At 49.8% G+C, this 13,849-nt stretch overlaps 1 protein-coding gene across 1 annotated transcript in view; it reads left to right on the forward strand.

Annotated features, from left to right (window-relative positions):
* Nucleotides 1–13,849, forward strand: part of Wdfy4 (WDFY family member 4) — a 229,913-nt gene that overhangs the window by 69,046 nt on the left and 147,018 nt on the right. The window contains 12 exon segments of the mRNA XM_040747730.1: nt 1,691–1,905; nt 2,743–2,837; nt 3,671–3,887; nt 4,233–4,309; nt 5,270–5,491; nt 6,443–6,621; nt 7,676–7,907; nt 9,120–9,265; nt 10,520–10,631; nt 11,079–11,269; nt 12,276–12,428; nt 13,536–13,609. Coding sequence (XP_040603664.1) covers nt 1,691–1,905; nt 2,743–2,837; nt 3,671–3,887; nt 4,233–4,309; nt 5,270–5,491; nt 6,443–6,621; nt 7,676–7,907; nt 9,120–9,265; nt 10,520–10,631; nt 11,079–11,269; nt 12,276–12,428; nt 13,536–13,609 — 1,913 coding nt within the window.

Raw genomic sequence — 13,849 nt, forward strand, 5'->3', positions numbered from 1 at the left:
CTTCAGCTTGAGCCAGGCCTAGGGCACTCTGAAACAGATATCACACAACAGAGTCTGGAGGGTGCTATCCTACAAGATATGCTAGTGTGAGTGTGTGTGTGTGTGTGCATGTGTGTGTACAATTATTGATGTGCATGCACATATATGTATGTATGTGCATGCCTGTGTACATTTGGTATATATGCACATTCATCAGTGTCTTCGGGTTTCTGTTGCTGCAATGAAATAGCATGACAAAAAAGCAGGTTGATCAGTTTATGCTTCCACACTGTCAGGACAGAAACTCGAGCAGGGCAGGAACCTGGAGGCAAAGGCTGATGCAGAGGTCATGGAGGGTGCCACTTAGTGGCTTGTTTCTCCTGGCTTGCTCAGCCTGCTTTCTTATAGTCCCGGGACAGCCCAGGGACCACCCACCATGGCCTGGACCCTCTCCCATTGATCAGTGATTGAGAAAATGCCTTACAGCTGTATCTCATGAAGGTATCTTCCCAACTGAGGCTCCTTCCTCTCTGATGGCTCCAGCTTGTGTCAAGCTGTCATACAGTAGGTACGTACTCATATGCGTTATTGTGCATGTTTGCACGAGGGAATTGATCTCTCACAGAGGACACCCGTTCAGAGCAGGCACACAAGGAGAAGGAAGTCCCTTGTAGCAAGGTCCAACCCATAATCTTTATACTTGTGCCTTTCCTCTCAGAATAGATGCAGCCCTTTTTTGTTAAGGAAAAAGCAAGCCTCACTCCTGCTCTGTGCCTCTGGAGGACCACAACTTCCGGGGCCTTACGTTTTTGTGGCGGAAGGAGATAATAAAAGAACACACTACACTTGCTCAGATGTCGCTTGGCACGCTTTGTGCTCCTTGTTCCCTGTGCTTTGAGGGACACAAAGAAAGTGAAGAAGCTTGAACCTAAAAGTAAGATAGGGTGCCACGTCTGTGGAGCACAGTGTGCTTAGGACTAAAGAAGACCAGAGAAGACGCTGGGGTAGTGTGTGTGTGTGTGGGGTGTGTGTGTGTGTGTGTAGAGACAGATGCAAAAGAGGGACTGCGAAGACTGCGTCTTCCAGAGCCAGCAGTGTCTCTGTCTCTCTGTGTGTATCTGTGTGTGTGCGTGCGTGCATGCATGTGTGCGTGCGTGCGTGTGTGCATGTGTGTGTGTGCGTGTGCGTGTGTGCTGACTGTTATAGGTTCATTTAACTAGGTGGATCCTGCCTTTTGTACCCGGGTGCAAACTTACATGTAGAAATTCAGTGAGTGATCAGCTTGGCGCGTGTGGGTCCACCTAGTGGCACAGCCACTCTCCAGGACCAGTGACTTCTGACAGAAGGGCATAAATCTGTATGACCAGACATTCCCGCCTTTCAGAGGAGATGTAAGTCTTGGCTTTGTTATGAAATCTTCAGATTTTTCAGTATCAACTCAGAAAGTTTCCTAATGCTACACGGTTCAAACATCACATTTCCGAGATGACCCAGATTCCGGCCTGCCTTTGTGCAGCCTGTAGTCTGAGCTTGTGGCTGACTCCAGTAGCCGGCCTTCCCTGGCCTGTCATTGCAGGCGGGGCTAGCGTTCGGAGGAACTGCTGAGACAGGTGGATATAGGCAGCTGTGGTGGGCACAAGCGGCCTAGCGAAGCCACCCAGAGGGTGTTCTGCTCTCCCAGACTCACTGCTCGCTTTGATCAACCCCCTAGCTTTCTGAGGAGATCCAGTGCTCTGTGGCCGGTCACCTCCTGTCGCTGGTGAAATCGGAGAAGAACCGCCAGGTCATGTGTGAGGCGGGGATGTTGCGGACACTCATGACCTTCTGTCGCGGGACCCTCAGCACGGGTGGCAGTGTCCTGCACTCGCTTCTCATCAGGATCTTTGAAAAGCTTGGTTCCCAAGCCATCGAGCCAGACGTGCTAAGGTACTGCATGCATTAAGCACCCAACACCACAGAGCCCAAGGCAGGATAATGGGGTGCGCTGTGTCCAGCCAAGTCTACAGGCTCAGGCACCCGCACCCGCATCCGCCTCCCCCTGCCCCAGAACCAGATGTGCGTGCACACACAGCAGGCATGGCCTCGTCTGGGAGTCTCTGGGGAATGGAAGTGTGAAGGAGGTAAATCTAGAGCTAATCCCCGAAGCCTGGACTGGATTTGGAAGCCAGACGGCAAAGAGCTAGCCTTTGGGGGGCAGTGGCCACGCCAGCATGAAGGGGACCAGATGCAGGACTCCACTGTGTCGTGCAGAGGTCTTCCTGCACACAGGAGGAATAGGAAGGACCCAGGAGAAGGGACAACACAGCAGAGGAGGGACACGCAGCATGCACGACAGGTTGGGTCTCTTAAGACCCTTACTGCCCTGGAGCAGGATGGAGAGGATGGCCAGGTTCACACTCACCACGCTGCTGCCCACACAGGAGCAGAGGGGATCGAGAATAACCCTACAGTCAGTGGGTCTGGGGCCCAGGGGCTGGAGACGCCTCTCTTATTCACTCTCAGCCCTGCCAGATAGAGCCACAACATTAAGCACATAGGAAATTCATTTAGAAACCTGCAAATAATGAATGGTGAGAAGTACAGCTTCAAGTTCCCAGTGTCATAAACTCTGCTGGATAATGAGACAGGGTCACACAGTTCCTGTGTGACTTTTGGAAATCGTATTTCAGGGGTGGGGACATGAACTCCGGGTATCCAGGGAAACAGTCTGGAAAAGTTTGCCTGCAATGTCTCAGTTGCCTTTCTTAATGTTTTGATGTTCAGACAGTTCCTAGGCCTTGGAATTCGCCCGCCTCAGCCAGCCACCAGCAAAGGTATCCATTCATCTCCCAGGCATGGAGACGACCCTGGGCACTCAGGTGAGGAGACAGAACAGGACAGGTTGAAGGGTACACAGTCAGCGTTTTTATTCCTGGTGAGTGACTTTTCATAAGATAGAAAAGTGGGCAGCTTTAGAAGATTTTGTTTTCTCCTGCTGCTCAGTGGGGCAGGTGAAGTATACACAGGGGTTAGGGCCCTGGAGAAAGGTAGATCCATGAAAGACCCATTCCCAGCATCTACATGCGACAGGTGGTGGTGAGCATCGACCCGACCCTTGGTACAGAACGACAGTCCTGTTTGCTTTACAGCCCGGGGCACCGAGGGCTGCCCTGGATAGAGGTGGGCAGCAAAGTGAAGGCCACAGCTTAGGAGCAAAGTGGGATGCTGGGAGTTGAAGCACTGGATGGCATGCTCTCAGAGTCCCCCAACCTGTCTGAGAGCATGCCATTCTAGGGAACCAGGTTAGAAAAACAAAGGATGTTGTAGACACCTGTAAGACCACACAGAGCACTGAGGCAAACACACACCAGCTAAGAGTCAAAGCCGGAGAACTGGGCTTGGAGGTGGCAGCCAGAGGCAGGCTGGTGCGGAGGGCAGAGCTGATCAAGTCACGGGGAAGCCAGCAAGAGACGCCAGCGAGACACTGGCAGCAGCTGCAAATGCTGTGTCGAGAAGAGGAACACGCTGGATTAGAATAAGGCACATAGAGCTGGTTATTGCCACCACTGCATGGTACCTAATTCAACAGAGTCCCGGCTGGGAAGTGCCTTGTGCCTTTGGCACGGTGCTCCATCAGGCTGTGGCAGGAACGTCAGCAATATTGCCACAGCAGCAGCGGAAGGACACGTCTTTCTCTTGTTTTCTGCCTCAGGGTCATGTGCAGATACAGCTGAGACACCTAGAGATGCCATCCCATGCCCTGGAGGGTCTCAGGACCTCAGGTCCTCGTGGACCTCCCAAGATTCGGCCACAGCCCTCCAGACAACCCTCAGCCTCATCTCCATGACCTCCCCTCGCAATCTGCAGCCTCAGAGGGCAGCCCTGACTCCATCATTTGTGGAATTTGACATGTCCGTGGAAGGTTATGGGTATGGAAATCTTATATACGTCTGATGATCTGTAACACTGGCTACATAGTTATGGCCCCCATTGGTTCTTAATGGTCAAGTAGAGGTGTGTTTAAGTAGTTAGATACCCTTCTATCCAGTGGAGAAGGGCAGAGTATCTAGCCACGGAGGACCAGAGCGCTCTTCTTCCCTACTGTATCTACTTCTAGAATGTTCTCCATCTTTTCTGGCCTCCAGTGAGGATCATGGCCTAAGAGGGCATACTACCGCTACAGTAGAATGGAACAGGGAGGTGTCACAGACCAGACTGCTGGAGTGAGGCACTGGCATATGGTCCAATGACCTGCAATACTTTCCTATTTTCAGCTGTCTGTTTACTCCAACCTTGTCTACAGTCATGGGCACCAGCACAGAGCACTCCATCTCTGGAGGGACTGGATCAGGTAAACATTTCTCAAGACCTTGCGGGACCTTGGTTGAAGATTTCTACCCCATACCTCCAGAAAGCACGAGTCTTCCCTCATCCCAAGTTTGTACAGATGAAGACCCTTCCTGCCCACGACATCTGCTCATAGTCTCCTAGAGCAGCTATCCTATCCATCATGCATTGCGCGGGCTCACTCCATGGCCATTAGCTATGGAGATGCTTCGTCTGTGTCTGGGCCGTTGTACGGGAGCCCAGCATAGGCTGAAATGGAGCAGCACATGCTGTCAGATTCCTCTAGAGAGGAATGTAAGTTCAGTGCTGGTGGCCATCAGGAGGAGGCGAAGCCACTGTAGATGGTGTCTGGGCGTCAGCTTGGAGCCTGGCCATGCTTTTTAAGGCATTTTACCAAGCTTACTATACACTGAACAGCACTCCCTATTGTCAAAGCCAGGTTCCCGGGGTCAGTGAGAACATGGTCAGCCTGTCCGTTTAGGACAAACTCCTTTCCGTGGGCGGTACCAAGTGTGCTAACATGGCTGCGGATGCTGTGCTAGTGGGGACAGTGGCCACAGCGGTATTGAAAACCCTGCTGCAACAGGAGAGGACATGGTGCTTTCTTGGATTGGGTCATCTCTACACCCTAGATTCAGGCCCTACTTCCATGGAGCCCACAGCCTGACTTGAGATCAGTTGTGGAAGCTTAGGTATTGGTGGGCTCAGGGACAGCAACTTCTCTGTTCCCTCGGCAAGTTTGGAGCAGCAGGGCTCAGGTTCTGCAGGGACATCACAAAAACTTCCTGTGAGCCTCCTTACCCCGGTGTAAACAGTGAGGAGCATCCCGAGCTTGGTGGAGTAGGAGTGGCGTGGGCTGTGGAGTAGGCCAGAGGCAGCCCAGAGGGGTGGAGTCAGAGCTGCCTGGGGTCTCAATCCTTGGCAGGACAGAGTGTGAAGCTGTGTTTGTGTGTTCAATCCCCAGGTAACCCCAGGCCATTCCCTCCACCCGGAGGCCTCACCTTCTCCTGTTGGTTCCTCATCAGCCGGCAGGCCACTGTCATGGAGGGTCACCCACTGCGCTTTCTCACCCTGGTGCGTCACCTGGCCAGGACTGAGCAGCCCTTTGTCTGCTTCTCTGTCAGCCTATGCATGGATGACCTCTCCTTGGTTGTGTCCACAGAAGAGAAAGAATTTCAGCCCCTGGGTAAGGCCTTGGTCTATACCTGGGAAATGAGGCTGAGCCAGATGTTCTCGACACGGATGTACATGGGAGCATGGTGACCCCCTGTATCTCTTCATCTTTTGAAAAACTCCCTTGGCCTCCATGTGTGGTAAAAGGTCCAAGCAAATATCTGTAGTGTGCCACTCTGGTCTGGGCCCTGAGTGGCTCTAGAGCTCATGCCCAATGGTTTTCCAGAAAGCTAATTCTGCCCTGACGGGAGGAACACTGGTGGCACTTGGCCTCCCTCCCGGAACACAGACTCTATCATTAGAGCAAGGCTTATGAAGAATATACTCAACTTAGTTGGAGCTGAAGTGGCCCTAGACCTGTCCACAAATAACCGAAATTCGGAGGGTTAATAACTACAGGAGGCAGGATGGTTAACTCCGGGGGCCCAGAAGCCTGATCTGGCTCTGTAGAACTGATGGCTGATCCTGGTTCTGCCCTTCAGACTTCAGCATATTCCCAAGCTCACCATCTATGGCCAAGCCCAGATACCTCAGCCATCATTCCTGTGCTAAGAATCACAGCCTCTCAGCTAAGTGTATGGAAGGCCCTTAGAATGCCATCATTCTGCACTAAATGGATAGTGCTTGGCTGAAGTCTCCTGGAGCTGACCATGGGTGATGGGCATCAGCTCTCTGCTTCAGGATAGTGTGTGCAATGGCAGCACCACACCCCATAGGGCTGTGGGCTTGTGAAATGAGGTAATGCTATGTTAGGTAATGCTGCTAGCCATGCCTAACTAGAGTCTGGTGCGGAGGCTGAGCTCAGGGGGTGATGAAAAAGGGAGTGGGCGTCTAGTCTGTAGCTCCGCAGATATAAGGTTATAAGGTCCATGTGGGTCTACCAGGGATACCACGCTCCCCATTGCTCTTGGGTCTCGATGGCTTGATGGCTCATGTGAGGTCCACTGTTTGTTGTCTTTTGCAGATGTCATGGAGCCTGAAGATGAGGCAGAGCCCTCTGCAGGGCGCCAGCTCCAGATCAGGTGCAGCCAGCTGCTGACTTGCGGCCAGTGGTATCACCTGGCTGTGGTGGTCAGCAAAGAAATGAAAAGAAATTGCACTGTTACTACGTATCTGGATGGACAAGCTATTGGTTCAGCCAAGGTCGGTGTCAAAGCCAAGATGTTGCCTTGATATGATCTTCTAATTACTCACTTCCCCATGTTTACTTGTTGCTTATGTGTGTATATATATATATTTGTGTGTGTATGTGTATTTAGATATGTGTTTGTGTATCTGCATGTGTGTGTATGTGTATTTAGATATGTGTTTGTGTATCTGCATGTGTGTGTATTACGTGTGTGTGTGTGATATCTTGATGCGCCTTGCAAACCAAAGAGAAGTAATGTGACATCTTCACTGTATTCTTTCTATCCATGAACATGGTATGTCTCTCCTTTAATATAGATCTCTGAAATTTTCAGTATATAGATCCTGCTCATGTTTTATTAAATATGCCATTATTCTTTTGAGTAATTGTAAATGGATTTGGTTTCATTATTAGTTTGTAGACATGCAGTTGAGTTTTGTGTTGATTATAGTCTGTGGCTTTGATGAACTCACTGACTAGTTCCTGGAGATTAAAAGATTCATGGGCATGCCATCTGCAAATAGAAACATTTTATTTCTTCTTTTTTGAGCCACACAGCTGTAATTATTGCAAGTACACAAAACTATTAATGTTCTAATAATGGACATTTATGTTCTCAGTGTGATGACTGGGCCAAGGACCTCTGTGTTTCTTTACATTTCCTGTCAAACCTCTTTTCAATGGTGGCACCAAAACTCCACGTCCCTCTGCATCTTGGCATTTCCAGGTTGTTTTGCTGCCTGCTTCTCAGATTTGAGAGCTGTATTTCTGACTTTTTAGATAAAACAAAATTTCGTTTGGGTGTGAGAAGTGAGCTCCCGATACTGTATCACTGTATACAATTTGGATGTGAGGAGTGAGCTCCCATACTGTGTCATTGTATACGATTTGGGTATGAGGAGTGGGCTCCCGATACTGTGTCACTGTACACGGCTTGGGTATGAGGAGTGAGCTCCTGATACTGTGTCACTGTACAGGATTTGGGTGTGAGGAGTGAGCTCCCGATACTGTGTCACCGTACATGATTTGGGTGGGCTCTGGGGTTAAGCAGCGCTCCTGTTTTCACAGATGCTGTACATCCAGGCCTTACCAGGGCCTTTCCTCTCAATGGATCCATCTTCGTTTGTGGATGTTTATGGCTATATCGGGACCCCTAGAGTTTGGAAACAGAAGTCATCATTAATCTGGCGTCTTGGCCCCACATACCTCTTTGAGGAAGACATATCAGTGGATACGTTGGCACTTATTATCAAGCTTGGCCCGCGGTACTGTGGCAACTTTCAAGCCGTGCACCTTCAAGGTATGGAGTGTTTTGATCTCTAGTGACTCTGCTGCTATGAGTTTTTAAGTGGGCACCCAGTTATTTATAGCATATTTATAAAGAATAAACTCAGCAGAGGTCAATCATTAGGGAAGGCTTTTGTAATTGGATCATTATATATTTACAAGCCAAGAGAAACTGTCACAGAAGAGGAAATGACAATATCCTTTAGATTTCAACTTCGCAGTACCTAATGGAGGAGGGTTAGGTGAGCGATACTCTTAGCAAAGAAAAGGAGGGGACTGAGATAAATAAGTTACATTCCTTTTAATGAAGACGCTTTTTAACTAAAGTATACTGTTGTCTTCAATTATTAAACAGGCAGACAGCATCCCCATTTTCTTTATTGATTGTTGGCTGTTCAAGCAGGGAGCTTGCTCTCTGAGCTCTGCCAGGTCCAGGGGTCAGTTCCCATCTGGAAAGAAAGACAAATGCATCTGTGTTTGAAGGCTGTATGTGCAGCCAAGGGCTACTGAGTGCTGCCGAGTGAGTCAGTTCCCAGGGGCCAGGTCTTGCGTGGTCTTCACTTCCTGTGGCCAATAGCATTGACCAGGGCAACCAGGTCAGGCCTTGAGCCCAAGGTTTACTGACTCTATTTGCACAGTGTTCCTTTAGTTAGGGGTCTGCTGTCAGTCATCTGGGGACAAGATGCAAATGCTAAGTGGGATGTTCACAGTAGCTATGCAGATCTCAAAATCAAAGGTCTGTCAGCCCTACCCCCCTTCCTCTTTCAGAGAAAGTTACTTGGTTGCTTGGAAGTGAAGTGATAGGTTTGGTAGATGTTTCTGCTCTACTTAATTTCATACCCGCAACACCTTTATTTCTAAAAGAGCCAATCTTGAGAGGTTGCCATGAGTTTATTTGTTATCATTGTTTTGTTTGTCTTTATAGGATCTCACTATATAGACCAGGCTGGCCTCAAATTCACAGAGATTCACTTGCCCCTGCTTCCCCAGTGCAAGGTGTACCCCCCCCCCCCGTCTGCCACATTTGGTCCTGTTCTTTATATAAAGTATCAGAGAAGCATAGGTGGGGTAAAACTTAGGACACACAGATACACAAAATTTAACAACATGCAAGCATCCTCCCATTGATCATTTTGCTGTGTGGCAGTGGATATTTAATGGCCGGAGGGTGGATTTCTTTCTCTGTAAAGGGAGGCTAGAACTGACTAAAGATATGCCGTTATAGGGGAGGACCTGGATGGGGAAGCCACACCCCTCATTGCGGAGGAAAGAGTCTCCTTTGGTCTTCATGTGTCCAGCTCTTCTATCACCAGCATAACGAGCATCAGAAGCACCTACAATGAGGTGGACAGCCGCCTCGTCGCCAAGGAGGTACAGCTTCCTGTGTCCCTCCCTCCTCCCACTGCAAACCTCACTGTGTGGCTGTCTGCAGCTCCCAGGGCTTCAGTAACTATCATGTGCTTGTTGTCTGAGGATGGGTAGATACATCCACACCACACTTCTCACTTCAGTCGCTGAGGCCCAGCCTGCTTCCCTACCAGGACTAAGTCTTTTCTTTAAAGTTGCTTAGAGAGGGGTATGTGTGCTCCTCTTGGTGAAGAACTCAGAACTCTTTCAGTGTCATTTTGATTTTGGAAACCATGACTGTTCTTTGCTTTGGACACTGCTGCTCTACCAACCCTGAAAAGTGGCTGAGTGACTGCGGTTTTGTTTTTAAAGTGAACTTACAGAGCAACAGGCAAAAGATGCTAGGGCTGGAGAGATGGCTCAGCGGTTTACAGCACTGGCTGCTCTTCCAGAGGTCCTGAGTTCAATTCCCAGCAACCACATGGAGGCTCACAGCCACCCATTATGAGATCTGGTGTCTTTCTTTGGCCTGCAGACATACATGCAGGCAGGACATGGTATACGTAACAAACAAGAATTTTTTTTTAAAGAAAAATGCTATGCAACTCACCCCTTCCTAATTCCTGCATAAATATCTCTTTTGAGTTCAGTGCTGATGAATGTTGGTTGGTTTGTTTCTATCCTCTTCACTCTCATGGACAAAGGGCCCTAGAGGTCAAGATCGAGGCCCTGGCATGCACCAAAGTTGTGTCTTGCTGCACACGCTGTTTACAGAAGGCAGAATTCCTCTCCTCCTGTGTCTCTGGAATCAGTAGTAGAAACTGTGCTTTGGAGAACCTGGACTGAGAAGGTCTTTCTTTCTTTTCTTTTTGAGACATGGTTTCCCTGTGTAGCCTTGGGTGTCCTAGAACTTGCTCTGGAGACCAGACTGGTCTTAAACTTATAGAACTCTGCTTGCCTCTGCCTCCTAAGTGCTGAGATTGAAGGCGTGTGTGAACACCACCCTGCTTGATAAGGCCTTGGTAGTGTCGGTTCATTGTCACTGGGCTCCTCCTACGCCACGGCCCCCTCATTGTGAGCAGGTAGGGTGTACAGACTGTGCTTACGACGGACTCGCTTGCAGTTGCACCACAGCTGAGGAATGGGACAGTGACCCCACGTTTTAGCTTCAGCCCCCAACACTGGCTGATCATCCGCTAATTGTCACATGGGGTGTCTATCCCCTACGGTGTCCTGAATGGGATCCTGGGTAGCACTGATCATTGTCACTTCCTCTAGATGAATATCTCTTCTCGTGACAATGCCACACCTGTGTTCTTGCTGAGAAATTGTGCTGGACACCTCTCAGGACCTCTTCGGACTCTGGGTGCTGTTGCTGTGGGCCAGTTAGGTAGGTCAAGCACTAGACACTGCTTTGGGAAAGAGGGCTTGTGCAATCTAGAACTCTGGGGGTGAGAGACAAGATGGATTGTACTGGGGAAGTCTTGTGAGGAGGGCCAAGCCCTGCAAGAAAGTGACCGAAGAGTGAGGCTCAGCTCGGCTTGCTGCTTCTTGACTTGAGGAGTTCCACTCCCACCCATACGGGGTCCCCTGCACCACAGGAGCCTAGCTCTGGAGCCCAGTGTGGCCTGTGAGCAGGAGCCATGGTTGGATTTGTTTGAGTGAAAATAACAGACATGTTAGCCAGACTTCTAAAGCTCAAATCTCTCTTCCCAGCCTCTTCCAGTGCACTGGCCCTTTCTTCCTGTGCAAGGACAGAGATGTGTCCTTGCCAGGGGTTGCTGCATTCAGCACTGCTGTGACGTACTGGTGACGTGTCCTTTTTTGTCTCCCTCAGGGGTGAGGGTGTTCCACTCCAGCCCTGCTGCCAGTAGCCTGGACTACATTGGAGGGCCTGCCATTCTCCTGGGCCTCATCTCCCTGGCAACGGATGACCACACCATGTACGCAGCCATGAAAGTCCTGCACTCAGTTCTGACCAGTAATGCTATGTGTGATCACCTGATGCAGCACATCTGTGGGTACCAGGTAATTCCACCGTCTCAGCTGACCCAAAGAGGTGTCAACCCCAGGGTGAGCTTCTCTCGTCCCAGTAGCAGCATTACATCTAGTCAGGAGCAGCTTCTGGAACAGAAAATTCCGGCAAGCCTTGCATCCCTCATGACCTTGGTCACAGAAGCTCTGAGGCACGTGATCACAGCACAAGTTCTGAGTCTAGGTGACAGCCAGCTGCAAGGCGCTCTGTCTGGGCCCGATTGCTCACCTGTCTGTTACAATAGCATTGTCCCTGATGATTCCAGAACTAACTAGAATTGCCTCATTCTGCCTCCCTCACACTGGTGGGGTCCAGATTATAGACCCAAAATGTTTGGGAATCCTGCCTTATCTTCTAGCTTGTTTAACCTTGTGTCTGCCTCAGTTTTCCCACCTGTAAGATTCATACTACCATCCCTCCTGTGTCTTGGCCGATAGTGAGAATTGAAAGAATCCATAGAAATGAGGGGCTCAGATTAAGCCTATCCAGGATTCAGTGCTCAGCAAATATTAGCTGCTTTGAGTTCTTATCTCCTTGTGACACATTTCTCTCGTGTGTAAAACAGGGCTACTAGCAGATGCGGAGATGGAGATGGGGATGACTGAAACAGGACTACTAGCAGATGCAGAGATGGAGATGACTGAAACAGGACTACTAGCAGATAGAGATGGAGATGGGGATGACTGTAACAGGACTACTAGCAGATATAGAGATGGAGATGACTGAAACAGGGCTACTAGCAGATGTGGAGATGGAGACGGGGATTACTGTAACATGACTACTAGCAGATAGAGATGGGGTCAGATCTCACAAGCCCAGTAAGACAGGCATAGGAGGGGAAGGTGACCCAGAACTTGGTGTAGGTGCATCTGGTGAGGATGTAGAATGGAGGGTGGCAGCTGCAGAGAGAGGAGGGGTGTAGCCTGGGACCGGGGTGCTGTGAGGAGAGAAAGAGGCCAGTGACACATCCAGGAGCGCCACTGTATCTCACCTTTCCAGATCTTGGCCTTTCTCCTGAGGAAGAAGACATCCTTCCTCAACCACCGAGTCTTCCAGCTGATCCTCTCAGTGGCTGGCACTGCAGAGCTGGGCTTCAGACCATCTGCTGTCACTAACACGTGTGTCTTCCAGCACGTGCTCTGCAACTTTGAGGTAAACTGGAGACCGATGCCTCGACCTCCGGGAGTGTGTGTGTGAGAGTAAAACACAACGAGAAACTCTGGTGCTTCATCTCCTTCCGTCGTCATGTTGATAGTAGATGGGAAAACCAATACCTTTGGAGCTCACAGATCTGGGTTTATAGTTCAGCCCTGGTATCTCTGATGTGTGTGGCCTTTGGCTGTTTCTTGATCACTCTGATCCCCTTTATTCTATTTTCTTTTGAGATAGAGCCTTGGCACTAGCCCAGGCAGGCTTTGAACACACGATCTTCCTGCCTTATCCCAGCTAGTGCTGGGATTCCAAGCAGGTGTCACTATGCCCTGATCCATTATGTTTATTTGTGAAACTGAGATCATCCTTTTTCCTTGCAAGCTGCCCTAGGGGTTACATCTGATTGTACCTTTGAAAGGCTCTTAAAGCCACGATGCACCATCTAACGTAAGGATTAAAGATAATATCGCCATCCTTTTGGATGGTGCTTTGCTGTTATCAGTATTCTTTTAAAGAATGACCTGAGAGGTGCAGCTAGGGACAAATGGAAGGATCAGCAGACCTCTGGATGGGTCAGCCCATGCTACATGTAGCAGCATTTACTGAGTGTCCATGGCACTTAGGGGCTGTCCAAATCCTGGAGATGCCATAATGTCTAAGACCCAGGCTTTCTTCACTGCCAGAGGAACAAGAAGACACTTTGACATCCTCCCTACCCTCCACCCTCCCACCCAGTACTACAGAGAGACAGACCAGGGTTTCTGAGGCGTGAAGGCCAGTTACACTTTAGGGACCAGGAATTCTGGGCCGTGTTTGCAGAGTTCAGTGGGAAAGGCCTTGTCAAATAGAGGCCATATTTGCAAACACTCCAGCATGCCAGCCATCCTGGGAGAGGAGGTTGTTGGAGATGTCCTTGATTTGAATGCAGACCCACAGTGAAGCACTAGGTGATGGGAGAGATGCTTAAGATTCCCTTTAGAGATGTCCTCTGTGCCCGCTAGGTGCCGGGGTACCAGTCTGACTCCTATTGGCAATCCCAATCTCAGACTCATCAGACCCTGCTACACTCACGCTTTGGTCTTGACACACATCTGCTCTGTCTTCCAGCTCTGGACAAACACTGCAGACAACCTGGAGCTTGCTCTCTTCTCCCATCTCCTGGAGATCCTTCAGTCACCAAGGTTGGTGGGGTTCCAGGAGCCCTGGGGTTAGAACTAATGTCTTTCATTAGGTTAGAACTTTGTCTTCAAAGAATAGGACAGGACAACCAGTGGTTCATCATCCATATTGTCTGCCACCTGCCGGAAAGCTAGGTTTTCATCTTCCCCCATGGGCGATGGGACAGCTCTTTCTACTCTGACTGACTTGGACCTCAGAGGGATAGGTGGTGGGGATCAGAGGCCGATGGCCTTAAGGACTGG

The sequence above is a fragment of the Mesocricetus auratus genome, unplaced genomic scaffold, assembly GCF_017639785.1.
Source record: "Mesocricetus auratus isolate SY011 unplaced genomic scaffold, BCM_Maur_2.0 Super-Scaffold_100006, whole genome shotgun sequence".
NCBI lineage: Eukaryota > Metazoa > Chordata > Mammalia > Rodentia > Cricetidae > Mesocricetus > Mesocricetus auratus.